Source organism: Phragmites australis, chromosome 14 (genome assembly GCF_958298935.1).
Source record: "Phragmites australis chromosome 14, lpPhrAust1.1, whole genome shotgun sequence".
Classification (NCBI taxonomy): Eukaryota; Viridiplantae; Streptophyta; class Magnoliopsida; order Poales; family Poaceae; genus Phragmites; species Phragmites australis.
In genome coordinates this window covers 2,453,643-2,477,192 of record NC_084934.1, presented here as the reverse complement: position 1 = coordinate 2,477,192, position 23,550 = coordinate 2,453,643, and the positions used below count along the sequence as shown (strand labels likewise).

General features: G+C 42.7%; 2 protein-coding genes across 2 annotated transcripts; one reads left to right on the top strand and one right to left on the bottom strand.

Moving 5' to 3' along the window:
- The first annotated feature begins 67 nt into the window (after positions 1-67).
- Positions 68-15,580, top strand: LOC133890621 (uncharacterized). The gene is made up of 20 exons (XM_062331086.1): positions 68-79; positions 919-1,045; positions 7,808-7,937; positions 8,088-8,123; positions 8,918-9,090; positions 9,193-9,466; positions 9,568-9,670; positions 9,786-9,916; positions 10,012-10,093; positions 10,238-10,370; positions 10,467-10,618; positions 10,725-11,118; positions 11,220-11,290; positions 11,403-11,484; positions 11,562-11,629; positions 11,771-11,851; positions 12,066-12,255; positions 12,565-12,643; positions 14,030-14,660; positions 14,792-15,580. The coding sequence occupies exons 4-16, from the start codon at positions 8,117-8,119 to the stop codon at positions 11,808-11,810; spliced, it is 1,710 nt and encodes a 569-aa protein (XP_062187070.1). The 5' UTR covers positions 68-79; positions 919-1,045; positions 7,808-7,937; positions 8,088-8,116; the 3' UTR covers positions 11,811-11,851; positions 12,066-12,255; positions 12,565-12,643; positions 14,030-14,660; positions 14,792-15,580.
- A 4,594-nt stretch (positions 15,581-20,174) lies between these two features.
- Positions 20,175-21,090, bottom strand: LOC133890973 (protein PELPK1-like). Its single transcript, XM_062331639.1, has one exon. It carries the CDS (start codon positions 20,984-20,986, stop codon positions 20,501-20,503), a length of 486 nt encoding a protein of 161 aa, XP_062187623.1. The 5' UTR covers positions 20,987-21,090; the 3' UTR covers positions 20,175-20,500.
- Positions 21,091-23,550: the final 2,460 nt, after the last annotated feature.

Below are 23,550 nucleotides of genomic sequence, written 5' to 3'. Positions count from 1 at the left end.
TTCTGCTTTCTTGTTAGGGTGCCCACTTGTAGTATATCTGCTCGTTTGTTTGCATCAGGGCGCTTGACCCGCTAACAAGGTACGTGCTTTCCTTCCTTGTATCGCTATGGCTCTGTTCCATAGGTTATGTCTTTGTTGTCCCTCATGTCCCTCTGTTCCATAGGTTATGTCTTTGTTGTCCCTCATGTGGTTACCGATTAAGTGGTCGTAGGGGTGTGTGTTCCTTTGGGTGCCCTGCAATAGTTGTCTCTGCATTTCCATCTTTCAGTATATGAGCGAGGTAGTTTGCTCTGTCATCTTAGATTGGAGATTGGGCTGCTTGGGTGGCTATCTGAATTTCGTTATTCTGCATGTTCGGTGCGCTGGAGGTTCCATAGCTCATGTAGTCTTTGGCTACTTAATTATGCGTACCTTATTGTTTAGTTGTCGAATTATGACATCGTTCCCATCTTCCTCCTATCATCTTCTTTGGTGGTTAGCAATTTGTTAGATTGGAGATTGTGTTGCTTGGGTGGCTACCTGAATTTCGTTATTCTGCATGCTCGCTGCGCTGGAGGTTTCATGGCTCATGTGGTCTTTCCTTACCTAATTATACGTGCCTTATTGTTTAGTTGTCGAATTATGATGCAGTCCCCATCTTTCTCTTATCATCTTCTTTGGTGCCTACTGATTTGTCGGTTGTTTAGATTGTTATTGACATTAGCGAATGGCGTTTCATAGAGACTTCACAGAGGTTCATTAGTCAGGGGAGGTTCCTGTTGATTCTTCCTGGGTTATTACATTTGCATTATCAGGTTTTGCTGCAATGTTGGTACCTGCCAGTTAGGCCATTCACGATGGTTGCATATATGGTTGAATCTGTGTTTGTGCCTTGAGTTTGCCTGTGACCGTTAGGCCTTCCTGTTGCCTCCTTTGTAGCCCTCGGATCTGGAGTTGCGCAGGCGCATCTGTTGTGCGCGGTTCTTGTACCTGCTGCTTTCTGGAAGGCCTGCTTTCCAAGTTGGCTTGTGGGATTTTGCCTACGGTTGAAGCTGTTGTCGCCAAGGTGAGCCTCCACACACATTTGTTCCTCTGTTGCGTACTTACTGATTTGTTCTTGTTTGTTATACTTGGTGCTTGTTGTGCGGCTAACTGACGTCGTTGTTTTTCCGTTCCTGGTTTCCCCCCCCCCCCCGCTTTGTCTACTTTTTTGTGGGCTATTGTTTTTTCCCCATGGTTTTTTCCTCAGGGTCTGCCTCCCAGTTTAATTTTTTGTCTACTATGTTTGTCGTGAGTGCGTCTTATGTTTCTCTGTTACAAGCTGTAGTTAGTCAGTGTGTCTCGGTTTTTGTTGCTTACCTGTGTGAGGTTGCTGACGATGGAACTGTACTAGCTGGCATAGAAGTAGAATTACCCCCCTTGTATGCGGACGCTGTTCGTCAGCATGTGTTCTTTTGGAGCTGTCCTCATATCGCTTGCATGGCTGTAGGAAACATGCCCTTAGGTTGATTGCCTAAATTACATAAGGGCATGTATGTGATTTTGGTGATTAATGACAATATAGTCAATAAGATTAACATGTTTGTCAAGTATATGCTTTAGTAGGTCTCATGGATGCAACAAAAGAGAAGTCATCGAAGCCGGAATAAAGAAAGGAATGAATTGGACTTGTTCCATGAATTTTGATGTGATCAAATGGGTTGGATTTCTGTATAATTTTGTAGAGTTCTTCACAAGCTTTCAATAGAGCCCAAGATCATCAAAATCGGAGTTCAGAGCGAAAAGTTATGCCCAAAATACAAAACGCAGTTGTGCTGAAATTTGCCTCACCGGATTATCCGGTGCTCACAATGAATTTTGATGTGATCAAATGGGATGGATTTTTGTATAATCTTGTAGATCTATTCACAAGCTTTCAATAGAGCCCAAGATCATCAAAATCGGAGTTCGGAGCGAAAAGTTATGCCCAAAATACAGTTGTGCTGAAATTTGCATCACAGGATAATCCGGTGATCAAAATCAACATAACTCCGGTGCTTCAGAGGAATATCCGGTGCTCAAATCAACATAACTCCGGTGCTCAAATCAACATAAGTCCGGTGCCTCACAGGATAATCCGGTGCTCACGAAATGAACTCACCGGACTAATTTTTGCAGAGAGCTCCAAAATGAACTTATGGGCATAGGATAATCCGGTGCTTTTGTCCGGTGTTAGCTAACTCATCACAGGATAATCCGGTGCTCACAGTTGAGTTTGAGTGGGTTCCAACGGCTAGTTTCTCTGATGTACTCACAGGATAATCCGGTGCTTGTACTACTATCATCACAGGATTATCCGGTGCTCATAATTTTCTGAGCCGTTGGGGCAACGGCTAGTTGGCGGGTTTGAGGCTATAAATACTCCTCCACTCAGTCATTTGAAGGTGCTGGAGTCCAGAGAAGTTCATGTACACTTGAGAAGACATCCAAGCCACCAAAGTGCTTAAGTGATCAAATCCAAGGCGATTAAGCACACCATTAGAGAGTGATTAGTGCTTGTAGGCCTAGAGAGAGTGTAGCTAGTTGATAGCTGCATAGAGAGTGGATCAAGGAGTGATCCTAACTTGTACCAAGTGGTACGCCGGCACCTTGGAGTCTTGGTGACTCGCCGGTAAGCTTGTTGACCCTCCGACTTGGTGTGGAGAGGCGGCAAGGTATTTGTGCGGGGACGCGGAGACCCTTGCCTTTGTGGCTCAAGCTCCGAAGTGATCACGGCGGCGAGGAACCGGAAGAGAGGCTAGTGGTGAGACCTTGCCTTGGTGGTTTGGTGGCTCATCCGGATAGAGGCCTTGTCTTTGTGACTTGGTGGCTCAAAGGCCGTGACCGGGTGCCGACCGGGAGCATATCCTTTGTGGAGCTCCAACGTGGACTAGGGGTGGCTTTCATGCCATCGAAACCACGGGATAAAAATCCTTGTGCGAGTTTGTTCTCTCTACCCTCTTTACACTTTCGCATTTACATTCTTGCAATTTACCTTACTAGATAGGTTGCAAGTTTCCTTAATCGGTAGAGTAGACACGCTAGATAAACCTAGAGCACATTTAGATAGAAATTGATATAGGTTTATCTTGTGTTATTTTTTTGAGCCAGTTTAGTTCTAAGTGTCCTAATTCACCCCCCCCCCTCTTAGGACGTCACCGATCCTTACAATGGCCCCTTATGAGCAGGCAGCATTCCAAGCTGTTAGCTTCCTACAAATGATGTATGGGTTCCTTGTCGTCGACTATAGCTACCAGGGTCTTTTGTATTATAGAAGAGTTGCACAATCGGCTGTTGAGATAGCCGCTAATGCAATTCGTTCACTACGTGCGCTTGATCCGTTCATTTGTGCACACGGTGAGCCCGCTGGCAACATAAATGGATTTTCATAGGTTTGCTTTGGTGATCACTCTTCTGCTGTGTTCCTGCGCACACCGAGCCTGCTGCCAACATGAATAGATTTTTGTAGGTTTCCTTTGGTGATCACTCTTCTGTTATGTGACAACTTTAGTGACGCACGGGGTTGGTCCCCTCCTTGTTTCATAGTGTCCTTCCCTGTGTAATGCTTATTATTTGTTTAATTACCAAACTGATAAATGGTGTTGTCTGCCTCGGTGCATCCTTCAGTCCTTTATATGCCATTATATAGGATGCTATGGTTGTTTGTTAATTTACCCCTATTCATCCTGCCTTGTGTCTTTATCATGGTACGCTTTTCTTGCGTTCCATTCGTTGCATATTTGCTTATGGGCTCCAGAAAATATCGCCGGATGTCATGCCTCGACGTTTCTGTAAGAGATCAAGTATGTCCGCTCATTTTGATCCTCCTGTGTTCATATCCTAATTCCTATATTCTTTTGCTGATGTTACGTTGGGGTTCGCTCGGCTTTTTCCCCCGTACATAGGAGAGGTTGTCTTGCCGTGTGTACCATCGGCTGTGGCCACAGAGAATCGTCGTAAGCGTCATAGGTTATTTAGGAACAGGCGGTTGGGCGTGCCAGGTACTTTCGCTGTGTCATCGATGCCATGTGATCCTTAGTTCTATAGCTGGATGGTGCTTCATGTTTTTGCTTTCTCTGCTATCCCGTAGGTCCAAGCGAAGGATGTGTTGTTACTAATGTGTATGCAAACTTCACGCAACAGTATATTGATTACCTTAGAGGTACATGGATAGCTGTACCTACGTGTTCCTGTCTATACTTAATGTCCTATGCTTTCGCCTGATTCTATTGCCCTCTCTGGTTTGTTCCCTGTCAGAGTCTTATCGGGGAAGGTCATACTATGGGTCACCTGATTTTGAATGTCCGCATTGCCATGCGCTGTTCTGGTATCAAGAGCGTGTGCGAGGATCCGCCTCTCCTAGAGGCGCAGCACCGACATATAATTTGTGCTGCAAAAGTGGCAAAGTTTGCATACCGCCGTTTAAAGAACCACCCTTATTCCTTCGAGAACTTATAAAATTCGATGGAAGCACACGATGTAAAAAATTACTCAAACATATCCGCCAATACAATTGTTTGTTCGCTTTCACTTCCATGGGTGCTAGAATAGACCATGGTATAAATAGGAGTGCAGGTCCATACATGTTCCGTATCAATGGCCAGGTCCATCATCGTATTGGTTCTTTGCTACCGCCATCAGGTGACCCTCCGCAATTCGTTGAACTGTACATCTATGACACTGAGAATGAAGTATCTAATAGAATTCATGCGTTAGATGCATCAGACAGGTTGGAAGCTGACTTAGATAGGGATATAATTGAGGGCTTGCTACAGATGTTAGATGCCCATAATCCTTTAGCTAAGACATTTAGAATGGCAAGGGCCCGCTTGCAGGTATGTGGTGGGGAAAATGTGGGTATTAGAATTATTGGTGCTCGTGAGGGCGATCCTGTTCAGTATAATTTGCCGACGTCTGACGAGCTAGCTTTGTTAGTTGTCGGTGATTTTTCTCTTGAAACCTACAAGCGTGATATTGTAGTCCATTGTTCTGATGACACCCTTCGGCAGATATCTACGCTGCATCCTGCGCTTATGGCCCTGCAGTACCCACTCCTGTTCCCTTATGGTGAGCGTGGTTTCCAAGTTGGAATTCCCTATGTTGGTGCTCACGTGACAAATCCAAATGGCCGAAATAAAATGACCATGCAGGATTACTATCGATATTGGTTCCACTACAGAAGAGGCCAGCCAAATCCATACCTATGCTATGGTAGACTCTCTTCACAAGCCAAAGTCGATGCTCGAGCCTGTATCGACGAAAGTAGGTTACAGTGGATCGTTGATAATCAGCCTAAGCTTAGAGTAGAGCATTTCCAAGGAATAGTAGACACCGTTGCAAATGGCTGTATAGATGGTGATGCTATTGGTAAGCGTACATATCTACCTGCGAGCCACACTGGTGGCATACGGTACATGCTACAAAACTTTCATGATGCAGTTGCAATAGCTAGAGTCTATGGCCCTACTGACATTTTCTTGACTTTCACGTCCAATCCAAAGTGGCCTGAAATTGTTGAAGCTCTTAGACTTGAATGTGGCCAAACGTATACAGATAGGGCAGATCTTGTTGTTAGGGTCTACCATATGAAATTACAGGACCTTCTAAGGGATATTAAAGACGGCACGGCCTTTGGGCCTATTAACGCAGGTGTGTTACCTGGTATTCGCCCCTCTCTGTTTATCTAGCTTTGTTAGGTTCCTGTTGCTACCTCTTTTTCTTCTTTTGTTGCCTCATACATTCCCTTTGTCCTGTTTTGCTAGTGCTGCATGTTGTTGAGTTCCAGAAGCGTGGCTTGCCGCATGCGCATGTCCTCATATGGCTTTGCCTCGACACAGCGGTGCCTACACCAGATCTTATAGATTCTTTTATTAGTGCTGAAATCCCAGATCCGGAGATTGATCCTCTTGGTTATGCCCTTGTTGCGGAGCACATGGTTCATGGCCCTTGTGGGACAAATAACCCACATTGTTCTTGCATGAAGAACGGCGTGTGCTCTAAGGGCTATCCAAAATCATTTGCTAATGAAACAAGAATCGATGATCAAGGATTCGCTTTGTATAAACGTCCTCAGAATGGAAGGTATGTTAAAAAAGCAAGAGTTGATTTAGATAACCGATGCATAGTCCCTTATAATATGGCTCTGCTCAAGAAATTCCAGGCTCATATAAATGTTGAATTTTGTAATAAAACACACGTTTTAAAATATTTGTTCAAGTATGTGACAAAAGGCCCTGATTGTGCAAAAATTTATCTTGAACGAATAAGAAAAGGTCAAGACACCCCGTTGGATCCCACAACGAAAATCATTGATGAGGTCAAAGAGTATTTAGATTGCCGGTATATTTGTGAGCAGGATGCTTGTTGGCGCGTGCTTGCTTACGATATACATGCGCATGTTCCATCTGTTGAAAGGTTGCCGGTTCATTTGCCTAATGAAAATTATATCACTTACAGAGAAACAGACAACTTGGCTACCGTTGTTGCCAACGAACGCCTTAAACAAAGTATGCTGACTCAGTGGTTCCTTGCTAATCAAACGTATCCACAGGCAAATAGCTTGACCTACTGTGAATTCCCTACTAGATTTACTTGGGATGATACAACTAGAATATGGAATGAGAGAGCTCATGGTTTTAAGATAGGCCGACTCTATTTTGTCCACCCGAGTGCTGGCGAGCGTTATTTCTTAAGGATGCTGCTGATGATTGCAAAAGGCGCAAAGGGCTACGAAGATCTTAGAAGTTATAAAGGGATAGTTTATAGTACGTTCAAGGAAGCATGTGCAGCGCGAGGTCTTCTAGGTGATGACAATGAATGGCTTTCTGCTTTTACAGAGGCTGTTGCATGGGGTTCCTCAAGTCAGCTTAGGCAACTTTTTGTCACTATGCTCCTATTTTGTAATGTTAGAGATGAATTCTCTTTTTTTGAGCAAATCTGGTTCTACTTGGCGGACGACCTTCAACGTTGTATGAAACAAGCAGCTCGTAACCAAAATTTTGTTCTTCCTTTAGATGAATTAAAAAATATGGTGCTTGATGAAATTTCCCTATTGCTTAGCAAACACAGTGTAAATATAAAAGATTACAACCTTCCTGCTAAGACTGATAGAGATGCAGCCTTTTACACAAATAGATTAGTGGATGATGAAATGTCATATGATTTAGTTGAGTTAAACGCAGAAGCTGCAATGTTACATAGCCGTTTAAACCCTGAGCAGCTAGAAGCTTTTACACAGATTGTTGCTTGTGTTTCTGACATGAGGCCCGGATTTTTCTTTGTTTCTGGTTTTGGCGGCACTGGGAAAACTTTCCTGTGGAATGCAATCGTGTCTTCTTTAAGAGCACAGTCAAAAATAGTACTCACCGTTGCATCTTCTGGTGTCGCTGCTCTCCTTCTGCCGGGTGGTAGAACCGCTCACTCCCGTTTTAAAATACCGCTTAGTATTGACTCTACTACTGTTTGTGATGTTAAGAGAGGCACCATGCTTGCCGAACTGATTATTAAAGCATCCTTAGTGATTTGGGATGAGGCTCTTATGACTCATAGAAAATGCTTTGAATCATTAGATAGGACCTTCCGGGATATCATGGCTGTTGAGAACGTTTGTGCAAAGGATGTTGTGTTCGGTGGTAAAGTTGTCGTACTTGGTGGCGATTTAAGACAAATCCTTCCTGTTATAGAGGGAGGCACTAGATCAGAGATAGTTAATGCTTCAATTACTAATTCCCCACTGTGGCGTTATGTTAGGATCATAACATTGAAAACTAATATGAGATTGTTGTCCCCTGACCTTAGTCCTGAAGTGCAGGCTGACATCGCTGCATTTAGCAAATGGGTGCTTGACCTTGGTGAAGGAGCCCTTCCTACTGAAGCCCACGGTGTTGGTATTGAACCAGTATGGATAGATATCCCTGCTGATTTGCTGATTCATACTAATGGTGACAAACTTGCTTGCATTGTTTCTGCTGTTTACCCAGATTTCAAATCCAAATTTTCTGATGTGTCTTATTTATCTAAGCGCGCTATATTGGTGCCAACGAATGAAATTGCAGATGAAATTAACTCATATGTCTTATCGCTTGTCCCAGGTGATGAGAAAGAATATCTAAGCTGTGATATGATCTGTAAGTCAACGGACACAGTTGGGGATGCAGATTTGCTATATCCCCTCGAATTCCTTAACTCAATTACCTTAAACAATTTCCCACAACACCGCCTTATTCTAAAGACAGGAGTTCCCATTATGCTGTTGCGTAATTTAAGCCAGACAGAAGGACTATGTAATGGAACACGCCTTCTTGTTACTAATCTTGCTGCCCTAGTGATAGAAGCAATTATCATGACAGGGAAAAATATAGGCCGTCCTGTTTATATCCCTAGAATTGTGCTATCATCACAGAAAAACAAAATGCCATTCACTTTGCAGCGCCGCCAGTTCCCTGTTAAAGTGTGCTATGCTATGACTATAAACAAAAGCCAAGGTCAATCGCTAGATAATGTTGGTGTCTACTTAAAGAGTCCTGTTTTCGCGCATGGCCAGCTGTATGTAGCTGTCTCTAGAGTGATGTCAAAAAAAGGCCTTGTCATCCTCATCGAAAATGAAGATGGTTCATGTGGCTCTAGGACCAAAAACATAGTCTACACTGAAGTTTTCTCTTCTTTACGATAGTTTGTCCCTCATTCACATAATATATACGGTTGCAACATAATCACGATACCTATCACCTTCGCCTGTAGTAAATCTGGATTTTTTCTTTACTTGCCAACATTGCCTCCTTGCGTTGTGCTATAGACCACGTCTGCTTCAATTTTTTCATACCCATCTCTCATTCTCTTGCTTGTGTCTTTGTGCGTTTTTTGTTGCTTTGATTTGCCTATGGCAGCGCATGGTGCTGGTCATCCTGTGCTGCCTATTTAGTTTTACTGCTGTCCTTGCAAGAACAGATGTCAGCTATCTCTATGCTCAAAGACATCCACCCACGGAGCAGACACTGGGTTATCTGTACGAGGGTGTCGAGAATGTGGGATTATCGTGGCGGAGTTGACGATGGCGATATACGACATGTTGACCTTGTCCTGCTGGATGCTGAGGTACCACAGAGTTACTCTATTTTGCTATCATCAACATATCTCGCATTTCCCATTTCTTATTCTCCTTTTGCTATTTTATGTTATACCCCTCATGTATACTAGGGAACTGCCATATATGCTGAGATTGGTTCAGATAATATCAAAGATAAAAAGCCTTTGCTTAGTGAAGGGAAGGTATACAGACTGAACAGGTTCAGGGTCCTCAAGTCAAAGCCTTCTTACAGGGCTGTTGATTCAGAGTTCATGATTGAGATGACCTGTCACACTTTGATTGAAGAGGCTAGCGCCTACGAACCTACCATCCCGCTGTACACCTACAGGCTGACGAAATTCCCTGATCTGCCTGTGCTTGTTGGTGAAACAAAGCACTTCGTTGGTACGTCCCTGTATGAAACCTTCTTTCCTTATCATTTTCATCAACATTAATTACCTACCATTATGTTACTATCTCACTGCCCGCTTCCATCTGTGTTATAGATATCATTGGTCTAATCATAGAGGTGGCTGATGCAATCCCAGTCCAGCTCAGTACTCACAACAGGTCTACAACTCGAAGAGCTATCACACTTAGAGACACCAGGTACAACATAATGTCCATACTGATTTTGGTTGCATCCTTGATTCTTAGACGTGCTGGGAAAGCCTTTGATATTCCTCTTTTTTACTTGGTTCTGATTTTTTCCGTTCCATATTAGCAACTATCAGATCAAACTTCATCTTTGGGGTGAGAGAGCTTCTGAATTTGATGCTGATGAGGTGTATGCCATTGGACAAAAAGAGCCAGTGGTTGCTATCTTCGTTGGAATGCTTATGAAATCTTATAAAGGTGTAATCCTACACAACTTGGTATTGCTTCGTCCCTACAGCTTCTTTATATTCCCTTTTTTAGAGTTCTTTTGGTTCATGTTCTTTCCTTTTCAGGTGAACATTCCCTCAGTGGAAATACAGCTTGTCGGTGGTACATCAACCCTGATGTCCCTGAGACCCACGATGTCCTGCACAGGTTCTTCTTCCCTTCCATATTCTTACCTATTCTGTTTCATTCTGCTTTATATCCTATTGGCCCTCCTTTGGTTCTCCTAGACTTTCATTAATTAACGACCTCTCTCCTCCTCCTTCCCCCTCCCTGTCCCCCCCCCTCCAATAGCCTACATGGCAGCTTTGAACCTATACAGCGCATTCCAATAGATGACCAGACCCCTGTTGCTCAAGCTGCCAACCCTGAGGCACAGCACAGAACTTTAGAGGAAATGTTTAGCATTAGTCCATACGACTTTCCAGTTAAGTATCCTTTGCAATTCCTATTTCGATTCTTTATGTGGTACCCTATCCAGCATTTCGTGCACCAGGCTCTACTAACCTGTTCCTTACTGCAGCTGGAAGGCTTCCGATGCACCGTCACTGTTTCACGTATCGATCCACTTGTATCCTGGTGTTTCCCATCATGCAATCGCTGCAGCAAAACTACACTTCCTGATGGAGTTGGATATAAATGCCCACACTGCAAATGTACAGGCTCCAAGTTCAAGTAAGGATCCCTTGCTATCCATATATGTACTTCCTACGGACTCCCGTATTGTAATTACGTAACTCACTTTGTTTGTACATTAACTGGCGGTATACTCTGATTACAGGTACAAGATATGTTTGATGGCGACTGATGGCACGGATGAAGCAGAGTTTGTGTTTTTCGGTGATATGGGACGCCGCCTTGTTCGTAAGGATGTCAGGATGTTAATGAGGTCTTATCGTACCACTGATGCTATTCCAAGTGAGATTGCGTCGTTGGTTTCCCAAAAATACCATCTGACAATTAATGTAACCAGTAAGTGTTTCAAAAAACCACAGCGCTCATATGAGGTAAAGTGCATTCACTGTGCCTACGGCCGTCAAACCACCATTCCAACAATCAGAAAGACCAGCAGTCCATCCCTTGATGACACGGCCAAAGCAGTTTTATCAATTGGCTGTTCATCTGGACCTTTGAAACCACACAAAGCCGGCGACGTCCACATCTCTCTACCTCAGGTACCTACATTCCTAATTCTTTAACCCTAAAAACACTACTTCCTGCGTACTATTTTGTGACCTTCCATGTGTTTGCCTTTGTTCGTTCCTCTCTGTACCAGGACCTGGAAGATACGCCACCACCCAAACTATCTCCAAAACTTCCCATGTTAAAAAACAAGCAGCCTCCTTTGTAAGTGCAATACACATTATCTGCATTTCGCAATCATAGCTACCTGATTCACACTTTTCCCATGGTTGTTCATAACCGCAAAATACCCTCTTTACTCTTCCAATGCTGCTAGCTCTACTGAACACCCAGCTGGTACGAACCAAGGCAGGAATGTGCGTAGGCAATTACTCATGAGTTCAGATTCAACTGCCCAGGTTAATTACACTTTATTTAGTTTCCTCATTCCCTTTGAACTTTTACCTAAATATCATGTATTCTACTTCTTATATAGGGTTCCGACAAGCACGATGACTCTCTTGATGATACCCTGGCTCACGGTTTACGTGCTCCTACTACTAGGTTACTTTTTGGTGGCCTTCTTTTTGGATAATCTCATGACAATTTACACTGCGCATTGCTTTCCCTGCTCTTTGATTATCTTTACCATTACATTTACACTTCCTTTATCCATGGGTCTTCGCTTTGCCCTGATGTTCACAGCAGTTCTAATGTTCCCTCCGGTGGACATACCTCAGCCTAATCAGCCTTCTTTCCATTCCTCAACAGAATAGCTGATGTCAGGTACTCTTCCTTACAACCTCTTTGCCGTTGTTATTCATCGTTCTTTTACTGCTCCTTGTACTCCCTCCTTTCTTAATTTCTTCTTCTCTTGCTTATTCATTCTCTATCATTATTTATAGTTTACGAAGCGCTGGTCCTGCGTTTCCTTGTATTAATTTGCATAACCTAACCGTGCACAACACAGACATCTAACTTGATTGCGTTCTGGTTGCAGGTACGAAGTTAGTGGTGTCCTCTCTCATTTTGTTGTAAATACCAACCTCATCTGCAGTCTACCAGCCATGACTTATGTACATATATGATCGCCGTACTCCTTAGACTCTCCACTCTGTGGCCTCTCGCCTATGTAATACAGCTCTTCCTCACGTTGTTCTAAACCTGTATCATACGGCTCCAGCGTAAGTGTAAGGTCTAGCTTTCGAGCAACTACTTCTATAAATACCTGCTCACGTTCCTATCAATCCGTTTGTTGTATGTTCTTGCGTTACTGCAACGCCTTTCGTTTTTGCATGTCTAACGCAAAAAAAAAAACAAAAAAATGAACCACACACAAAATCGTCATTCGACTTACGTTGCCTTTGCCTGTGTACGTCCTCGACTGTTTTACCACCGTCGTATAAATTACTTTCTTCTCTTCTATTTCTCTTTCTTACACACTATTCATCCGTGCTTATACATTAATGCTGACCTCCAGTACAATGCCTTCATCTTAGTAGGAATACTGAATTCGTCTTCCACCATCACCCCGTGTGCCAATTCAACCAGCATTCCTATACAGCTGCAGTTTTACAGGTATGTGGTTCTCTTTATTCATTTTGCTACACCATATCTAGAACCTTCGCTGCAAATATCCCACATATACATCTGCGATACAAACAGCATATCCTCTACCAGAGCAGTCCGCTGTGTACCTCTGTATGGTAAACAATGGAGCCTTCACCCACTATGAACCAATTACCATCTCATTCAACTATCTATCGTACCGATAAACACTAGACCGTCTATTCTTACTGCTCTTTGCTGCTTACACACATATATGATAATCTAACATACATATAACTTCACTTCCCTAATCCACACAATAATCAAAGCTGGAGATCTCCCGTCTCTAATTCCATCAACCTACCCACACTTCTCTTCAGTTCCGCACATTTCGTCTTACCTTTCATCATCTCCACAGCTGACATTACCCCGTACACACTTAATTTATCTCAAATAAATAAAACATAATAAAGAAGAGAACCATCCCACGAACCCACGCCTCACTCCACAGCTTCCTATTTTATGTAAAAATATACTTGCGTTCTTATTAGGTCCCTTTCACTTAATAATATCCGTAACTTCCTATTTTATCTCCTACTTTGCCTTCCCAATCCATATAAATTCTAAAAATATACTAGCGTTCTTACTACGCTCATGCAAAATATAGTACGTGCAACCCATCCTCATGTTTTATCTTTTTTTCTCACCACTCCATCTAACAGAACGTTCCATTTATGTCACCACCCTCATCAGTACCAAAAATAGCGGTGAAAACAACACCCCCTCTCCGGCTGAAACCACACTGGCCTACTGTTTACAGAAAATATCTTCTCCTTTCACCTGCAGATATCCACTCCGTACCTTCTTCGAGAACCCAATACCTCCTTCGTTCTCAAACCATCTTGCTGCCTCCTCTTTTATTCCTCCTCGTTGCTCCCTGACCTGGTTGAGCGCCGACGCAATCAAAGCAACTTGGTTCACATTCTAACATCAGCCGCCGTGGTTAGTCCTGCTGCTTTCTCTATCTACTCTTCATTTCTTCTTCCCCGCCTCCAATCCACTAGCGTCAACACCACAGGGCTTACAATCATCTGTTATCAAACCGACTTTTTTTATTCACTTTTTATTACATTCGTTTTATCCAGCTGGTTTCTAACATCGTCCAGAGAAACATTATCCCACATCCTGCTTTCTTAGATTAAATACCTACCATATCATGTCCTTGGTTTATATCTTCACTGCCTTTGTACAAGCACAAACTGTATTCTCCCGTTTAATCCCAATGGTACACCAATAGCTATTGTCGGCACTAAATCCACATGTTTGATTCTATACACATGTTTGATTCTATACAGATTTTAAATACACCAACAAAAAATTCACCTTTTCCTGTTCTAACAGCTTTCTCTTCTGCAGCCATGGAGATAGCTGAACTATCACCGGTTCTCATCTTACGTGAGGTACTCAGGCATTTAGACTTACCGCAGGCAGTATACGCTCATACAATGGTAGCAGACGGACACCACCAAATATCTGTGCATCTGTCTTTGCCTCCCGCACTAACCCAGGATCAAACCGCCGCCTATTGTATAATGGGAAAGCTTAGCAACACTCTACTGGGTGCAGAGAAAGATGCTGCATACCACACACTACTTTTCCTGCAACAGACAACAAACCTTCAAGTACGTGACTACAGCTACCTCTTACTTACCAAGCTCAGACAGATCATCAGACGAATTTCCACTCAGCACCTTACCATGGCCAATGAGATTCACATTACTTAATGGTTGGGAGAAAATGAGTATCCAGTTATATGCATCGTCAAGCAATCTGGAAGATACCTTGTTATCCTATTTCTCTTCGGACCCTACCCGCTCTTACTCAGGTGAAATCTGCACTATGCTTTCTCATATTAAGCAACTCGCACGAACTGTACAAAATTCCTCTCGCGCCTCGCTTGCAAACATCAAACAGTTCGAGCAACAATACTTCAATCTTTATGGATGTTTATCTTCAGACAATAACTCTGTTGCTTTCCAAACGCCAGGTTCGTTTCATCTCTTCGTATGTTTTACCTGCTTCCCATAAAAATCTTCGCTGTACCATTTCCCTTCACTTCTTTTTAGCTTACATGCTCTGCACCGTAACTAAATATATAAACCCTGCCTGTTCCTGCAGAGCTACATCGCATGCCTGTCGTCACTCTCTCTCCAAAGTTTATGCTCACTGAGATGCTGACAGCACTTCAACTTCCCATGCCAACATACACTCGCATCCAAACATATGGGGACGAATATGGCAGCTGCATCCAATTTTATCCCAATATCAATTTATTCATCCACGATGGCCCACGACAAAAAATCTGTGGTTTCGCACCAGCTTCAGAACACGCTGCTGAAGAGACGGCTGCTCTCCAAGCCATTGCATATATGGAATCAGAAACAAACATACAACTCCGAGATTTCAACTACCCTGCAAAGGAAAGTGCATTAGATGAGCATAGATCTTCATTAAAAGAAACACAGAAGCAGACAAAAGCGATGGAAATTATCTCTAAAAATTGGAACACTGTCATGAATCAGATTGCAACGGCTTGTGATCTATTCGATTCTAATTTCTTCTGCGAGCTGAACTGCAATTCTGAAGTAACTTCACAACCAGGCATCCTATCTACTATCAGGCATATGGAATCAGTCATGGCGCAAATACGCGGGTCTCTTCAACAAGCAGCACACACCTTCCATGAACATGGTGTCTGCCCATTCAGCGCAGCTACCGAATAATAACTTCACCATCTCCCTGGCCGAACCACTTCCTATCACATGCATATGAAGCCTCTTTGCTATTCTATACATGTTTAATTCCCTGAACTCGGACCAGCACTTTATAATGACATTTCAATGTAAACAGTTGCCTTAACCTGTGGTTCTACAAGTTATCTTTCCCCTAATATTTCCTGCCATCCTCCCTTGCATTATTTATACCTATCAATATTTACCTGCTATCTCCTTTTCTACTTTTCAATATTTACATCCTCAATAAGTGACAGCAAACAGTGCAAATAAACCCGAGAAAATATCAACAATTACACCATACTTGACCTACTCTTTTCACCATCGCCATTCTTTACTACCGGCGCGCCCCAGTCTCCACTAGTGTATCTATAGTTCTATACTAATCGCAGACTCTAGAAAATTCTCAGGAGAAAAATAATATCTGACCATCAATGTTCCATGGAACCGAGTTATAACGTTTCAGATTAAAGATAAATACCAACATTAACTGAACATGTAAAAAGCTAACACTATATGCAATTGTCGTGCTAGATAAATCATTGCTTATAGTTTGGATCCAAACTTGCAACACATTATAATTTGGAATCATGTATCAAATAAAAATATGATACAAATTTAAAATCCATAAACGGAAACAAAAACAAATTTGGTCATTCCAAAAATCAAATTCAAATAAACTATAATAACAAATAAATTGAAATCGTTAGAAGTTAAGTTTGAAATCCTATGGAAACAGATTATGTAAACCGACGGTCTGGATCATTACGGGTAACTAAATGGATGGTTCGGTTCTTGTCGTATCTTCGCCTATTACAACAGAACAGTCATCCGTGCCGCCCCATCAGTGTCGGTTATGATAGAAATGGCACTGATAAAGTATCAGTGCCGGTTTGTAACCTCTCGCGCTTGATCAGTGATGAATCCACTTATAACCAGCACTGATGGGTGGGTATCAGCGCCAGCTCGTAACATGAACCGACACTGATACCCACCCCATCAGTGTCGGTTATAGATGGAATCGGCAGTGAAAACTCAGACCCGAAATTTCCTTTCAATCGAACTTTGGCTCCTTTGCAACGTCCGATCAAGCCGCTCGGTCTTATCCTTTCGCTCGCGTCCTCCTCCTCCCCACCGGCCTCTTTGTCTCCCTCTCTCTCTCTCTCTCTCTCTCTCTCTCTCTCTCTCTCTCTCTCTCTCTCTTCGCGCCCTCTCTGCCTCCCCACCGGCCTCCTTGCTCCTCTCCTCCCCACCGGCCTCCTCGGCTCCTCTCCTTCCCACCGGCCTCCTCGCTCCTCTCCTCCCGCCGAGCGACATGCCATGAGAACGACGATGGGACGCGGTGAGTAGGGGCAGGCTGCAAGAAAAGCTGCGGGATTTCGTCTCGCTCATCGTCATCGTCGTGGGGAGCGGTAGGATTCTGCTCCGCCCTTATCCCTATCTCTCCATTCTGCTACTATTTTGTTTCTTGTTTGTTTTTTTCTGATGGATTCTTTCTGCTTGGGTCTGTGTGCTTGCTTTGGTTCGTGCTGCTTGGGGTTTGAGGCGTTGGCGAGCACAAGGGTGCTGCGGCGGCCAGCGAGGTCCGCAGCCCAGCCGGCGGCGAGGATGGAGGCCAGCATGAACACATTCATGGACCCGGACAGCACCTCGACCTGCTCGACCGCTTGCGTGTGGTGTGTGGATATATGCTTGCGTGTGGCGTGTGGGTATGTTTTTCTGCAGGTGTGTTAGAGACTTGATTGTGTATGTGTGCATTTAAAATACTGCATATGAATTGGAGTTGGATAATGGATGGATTTGGTTTTGCTATGTATGTGTGTTCTTCTATGTGTGATGTTGAATCGATTTTTTGTGTGATGTTGAATCGATTATTAGTTTGCTGTTTGGATTGAGATGAGTCGATTTGAGCACCACGGCGACAGTGGCGGCCGCAGGAGCGGCAGTCGAGCCAGCTCGTTTATTTTTTGTGGCTCGAGAACATTTTCAGTATCGATTGGAGGCACGATCCGGCACTGAAAAAAATATTCAGTACCGGTTCTAAATCTGGCACTGGTAGTTACTGACTATCAGTGCCGAGTAAAGAGTGCCCGGTTGAAAAATCGGCATTGAAGCTGTTTTTCAACCGGCACTGATATGTTATTTTGTAGTAGTGGCCTAAACGTGCCGAGTAAAGAGTGCCCGGTTGAAAAATCGGCATTGAAGCTGTTTTTCAACCGGCACTGATATGTTATTTTGTAGTAGTGGCCTAAACGGGGAGAAGTAGCCCAAACTTGCAGACCAGCCCATGCCATTTAGGGGTGAAACCAGCCATAGCCTAAGTCTCGGGTTGCCCCATTCAAATTTAGATAAGATTAAAAAATATATTATTTATACAATAAAATCTAATAAAAATTTAGATCCAACTTTAGGCTGAAACACAACCTATCATAGGCCTGGTTCCACCCCAGCCACCATTCACAATCTATTAGTGCTTTTTCTTGGTACTTTGATGAAGTAAAACTCACATAGACAGAGGTGGATCTTAGGGGGCATGAGGGCTCGAGCCCCTCCATGGAAAGGAATAAGAGATAGGAGGAGAAGAAGAGAAAAAAAAGAAGAGGGAGCTTAAGAAGGAAGAAGAAGATAACCTCTCCTAACAGTCCATCTTGCGTCCATCACTGCACAGACACAGTGGTAATGCCATGTAACTTAATCGACTTGTCCTGGATATTTATACATACAGAAATACAAAGAACATATCCGTATACTAACATTATTGTACGTACAGAAATACACGAACACGTCCGTATTCTGACAAGAGAGAGGTCCAGCGCATGCAAAACACAACATAGAGATGCCCACACTGCACGTACGGCTCAACGAAACAACGCACGTATGTGTAGTAGCAGGAACCGCGGGCATCGGTGGCAGGGTCACCGCCGGCATTGTTACGGCAGCGGCGGGCGCCGTGGTGGCCTCGGTCCTACGTGTCGGCGAGGCGCCGCACGGCATGGCACACGCCGCCGCCCAGGAGCATGACGGCCATGACAATGCAAGCTGCGAGCAAGCTCTGAGTGGAAGCTATTGCTGTTGCTAATAACTATAGTTGATCAGCCAAGAAAAGCTGCGCTGCTAGAGCTGAGCTAGTGTTGTTTTGTGATGCAAAGACAAGGGTAACGCATGGCAATTTATAGGCTGTACACAGCTTGTACAAGTTGGCCATCGCCGGCCAATGGGCGTTTGGGTGTTAATCTTTTTTTTTGGGGGAACAATAGCATCGTTCCTTACTAGTTATATATTAATATTAGAAACATAAAATACCAAAGAGAATTACAGACCAAAAATGAAAATCAGAAAAAAGCCTAAACAAGTTACCCTACGATGCAAGCCATTAAAATATTAAACCAGCACGAGCGTCCTTTGCGCTATGGATACCTATGACAAACTCTTTTTGAAATAGACTCCAAACTGTTGTGCTGAAGGATCAGAATTGTTAAAGATCCAAAAGTCATTGGTTGTTATCTTCTAAAAAAAAAAGTCATTGGTTGTTGATCTTCATTCCGCGCCATACCAAGACGGTTGTTCGAGGATTTGGTAAGGAGATCGAGGTGGATGCCTGTTACATGCTTCGTCTCTGGTTAGCTCACCAGCAGGCTCAATTTGCAAGACACTGAAGATGTGCATGATCACATCAGCAGAAGAGCTTAACATATTTTATACGGAAACACATTGTGCTTGAGAACTTCCCTCGTTAATCATTCATCAGGTACAACAGCAGTCAACACAAGGTTTCTTTCGAAAGGCTTCATGTTGAGGGCAGCAGTTTGTCCTCTCTCCCCTGCCTACCACATTGTGCCTTTGCCAAGTAGTTAAAGAAACAGCGCCGGGAAAAAAAATGTTTTTAGCCATTTGTAAACGTGCGGTTATCTGTTGAGGTATTGTACCATTTCTTCCTAAATTCATGTGAAACTCGTATGTGTGTGTGTGTTTATACCATGATGGGATTTCCGTTCTCTCTCTCTCTCTCTAACTATGAATGAACCCAGGAGTTAATTTAAGCTGCACTAATGATTTGCACAACCTCGTAGACTATGTAAGCACTCACATCATCATACATATGCATTCATATAATGTCAACTAAAGACCGGAGATACAGAACTCAGAGATTAGTGAAGTCACCATTGTGCCTCATTGTCGATAGATATGTCGCCTATCACTAAAAAATATTGCTTATTTGATTTATATAGGAATGTTGTTTGTTTCTGAAATATATTTGTTAAATACATAAGAAGCACGTACAAAATCGCCTTGGCCTTTATAGTATACAATGTGATAAATTGATCGACAACTGATAGTTGTTTCAACATGCCATAAACTGCGAGGAAAATGCCAGAGGCAAAAAAAGAAAACATTTGGCAAAGGATCTACTTTTTATTATCAGGAAATGATGATTAATAGAAATCGATCAATGCTGACAAAAAATTTATTTGTTCCCAGGTAACATACTGAAACTATTTAGTTACCGCTGAGCCTATCACCTAAATTGACTTCTCCTGAGATTCAATGCTTATTTTTCTTGTAAATCATCGGAGCATATTATTTAGCCATTTTTACGCCAACATGTGTCTGAGAGAAGACAGATTGCACATGCCTTCTGAAACTAAATATTTCGATAGGATCTTTTTTTCTCTCAGGGCCAAATTCAGTCCATGACTGCCAAGATGACAACATGAAAGAGTAATTAAGTACTGCCATTATGAAATGAACTCAAAGTGACCAAAATTAAATTCATATACAACACCACGAGATATATATATATATAGCTGAGCACTCTGTACATGCGTACACAAAGAAACAGTGACCAGATTGAATGACAAAACTCTGTACATGCATACACAAAGAAACAGTGACCAGATTGAATGACAAAACTCCAAATATCTCCAACTAATACACACCGTATATCGAAACAGATACATCAAAAGGGAAATTAAAGGAAAAAAAGGCACTCCAACAACCAGATCTGCTCATGCAAAGACTGCAGGCTCAGCGAACGGGCAACATGACCCAACAATCAGGCCTCGCAAACGACACACACTCCTGCGCGCATTCTTGATTACGCTGAAGGAGGCGGCGCCAAGAACGGCATCGGCACGCTCGGGATGTAAGGCATCGGCGGCAGTGTCACCTTGGGCACGGCGGGCATCGGCGGCAAGGTAACCTTAGGCACGGTGGGCATCGGCGGCAGCGTCACCTTTGGCACGGCGGGAACGGCCGGCATGGGGGGCAGAGCGGTGTTCGGCACGATGGGCACTGCCGGCATCGGCGGCAAGGTGACCGCGGGGACCTTCGGTACCGCAGGAATCGTTGGCACGGCGCCCACCGCAGGCACCGTTGGGACGGCGGGCATCGGGGGCAGGGGGACAGCGGGCACGGTAGGCACAGGCGGCTTCGGCACGGAAGGAATGCCAGGGACGGCCGCGGGAGCAGCAGCCGGAGTCGTGTCGGCGAGATGGCGCCCGGCATGGCACGTGCTGCTGCCGGCGAGCATGAGCGCCATGACGAGCGCCGTGGCGAAGAGAGCTGATGATGTTGAGGCCATGGCTGATCTTGACGTGCTCACTGGTTAAGCAAGAGTGCTTAAGATCGGATTAGCTAGAAACTAGAGCTACTTCTTAGTGATGCAAAGACATGGGTCTTCGCGGGGCAATTTATAGCTTAAGAAGTTGAGCAATGTTTGGCCCCGTGGCATTGGTAGTTGGCCTTCCGAAATACCGTAAGGAGTTTGGTCAATTAGCTCACCATCTCAATTAGCTGAAACCACTTTTCATGGCGTGAGAGATTCGCCTATTAATTAATTTATGTTTGGGAACAGGACACGGGGGGCACGGATTTAGGTACGAAAATTCTCCACTGCGGTGGTAAAAACTACGGAAAATAAATCTTTATTATAATGGCTCAAAATTATAAGTAAAGGTGTAGCCTATTTATAGGTTCTTTATGGAGTCATATACTCGTATTCGACTAGATACTTTTAAAGTTTTGGGTTTTTATCCAACAAATCCCCCTTAACTTAAAATCCCCCCAAAAAAGATATCCATGAAGAAATTGTCCACAAAACCTCGAAGGATGATCAAGCACCATGAATATCAATTAAGTCTAAATGATGCATGAACTTAGTATTAGAGAGTTTTTTTCATCTGATTCATCCCATTCGTCGTTTGACATATTCACCGGTTTAGTAATCAATGTCTTTTGTACGTTGACTTATGTGAGAACAGTTTTTATCCAAACCTATTATATAGAAAGATTGATCATTCCATGAAACTTCTCAATATCAAATTTAGCAGATGATATGTTGGAGAAAAATTGTAGATAAAAAATATAGTATGTACTGAAGGAAAAACTTTGCCCCGACGCTCAAAGGTGATGGGTCGAGGTTATGACCCGTCACCGATGATTTTATTAGTGATGGATCATTATCCATCACCAATGACTAATCATCAGTGATGCGTTCGGGATGACGAGTACAGGACCTACCATCCATGATGGATATGACCCGTCACTCATATCTATTTTTCACGTAGTGGCTATCCCTTGAAGCAAACTCCAAACTTCAATGAACTCCTTGAGCTGTTGAGAGTTTTTTGTTATTATAGTGGTTGCATGCAGTAGTTTGCTTGAGGTCATTAGAGTCCTCAAATTAAGCCTCATAAGTCTACATAGTAATATAATTAACCATCCAAGGTATCTAAACTTCAATGACAGCTGGAGCCGAGAGTTGTGTGTATATGTAGATTATATTATTGATAAATCTGACAAGAGCTTTTATATCCGGAAAATGAAAATTGCTCATAACACAAATAACATTGTTAATCAGAATCCTGGTAAGTATTTTTAAGCTCTACACTCTCTTGATATACTAAGTAACTCAATTTTTTTCTAAACTTATCATAAAGAAACAAATATATTGTATTATGTACATTACTATAATTATAATATAAATAATAATTCTATGTATTGAGGTTCAACATAATCATCAACATAAATAATGAAGAACGGATTGAAGATAAAGAGTTTTGCTTTGAGAAGGCTTCGTTTTAAGAAATGAAATTGGACTATATATATTTGCAAACTTTGGCTAGACTGAAGAACAAAGATAAGTTTCTGATTTTATTGTGAGAAATTTGTTATAAGATTCAAGTTTAATGTAGCAATTGTTTTGATTTATAGTGATATAGGAACCTCCTTAGTTTCCATATTAGTTAGGATTGGGCTTTTAGCTATCTAAGCCGATGATTTCAGGAGACCAGTTTTAATTTATTGTGTCTTGAATTTAAAAAAGGTTTTGAGTTCTTAAAAAATCATGAATAAATGCACTGTTTTTCAAAAGAAAATCACAACCAGAAGATTACTTAACTCTTATCTAATAAAATGGATAAACTCAAAAGGAATAAAACATGCTTGATTATGCAAAAATCCTCATAAATAGTTCAAAATTCACTGAAATAAATATATGGTCGAGTCAAGATCGAAAGGAACTGGCAGAAATCTATTCGGGCACTACAAAAAGAAAAGATTTAATTTAGAATTAGTTGTGATGCCATAGGGGAGTCCTATATCTGGATACATTCTTCTCTTCAACCTTTTTTAAAGACATTTATTCTTAGACCCGATCAAGTGCTCACAAGTTTAAGCTAAGAGAACTCAAGAGAGTTTACATTGAAAATCTGATTGTTGTACAAAAGAAGGGATACGATACAAGTTCATTTATGTTATTCATGTTAATTTCTGGTACTTTCAGTCAGTTAGTTTGCATAGCCAATTCGCTTTAATTTCTCCATTTTCCCTCAGACCGGCCGGTGTTCTTATATTATTAGTCCTAAGAGGGCTTATAGCAGATCTTGTAGAATGACGTACATTAAACCCCCTCCCCCTTAAAACCCAAACAGAGAAACCAATTGTAATACAAGAGAACAATAGCTTGGAACCCTCTCCGAAAAGATTAATCGACCATGAACTCCTGGACAGCAATTATAATTATGATGATTTTCCAGTACAAATGTCTATAGAACACGAAAAAACCCTCATTAGCTGCTACTTATGCGTACATGCCGGCCTCTTTATTGTTAACTAAGTACACCATTCCATGAGTAAAATTATTAG

Coding starts and splice junctions, on each gene's coding strand:
- LOC133890621 (XM_062331086.1), top strand. Junction 10,094..10,237: donor ACCCACGATGTCCTGCACAG/GTTCTTCTTCCC, acceptor CCCCTCCAATAG/CCTACATGGCAGCTTTGAAC. Junction 11,119..11,219: donor TCCACATCTCTCTACCTCAG/GTACCTACATTC, acceptor TCTCTGTACCAG/GACCTGGAAGATACGCCACC.
- LOC133890973 (XM_062331639.1), bottom strand. CDS start 20,986: ATGGCCTCAACATCATCAGCTCTCTTCGCCACGGCGCTCGTCATGGCG.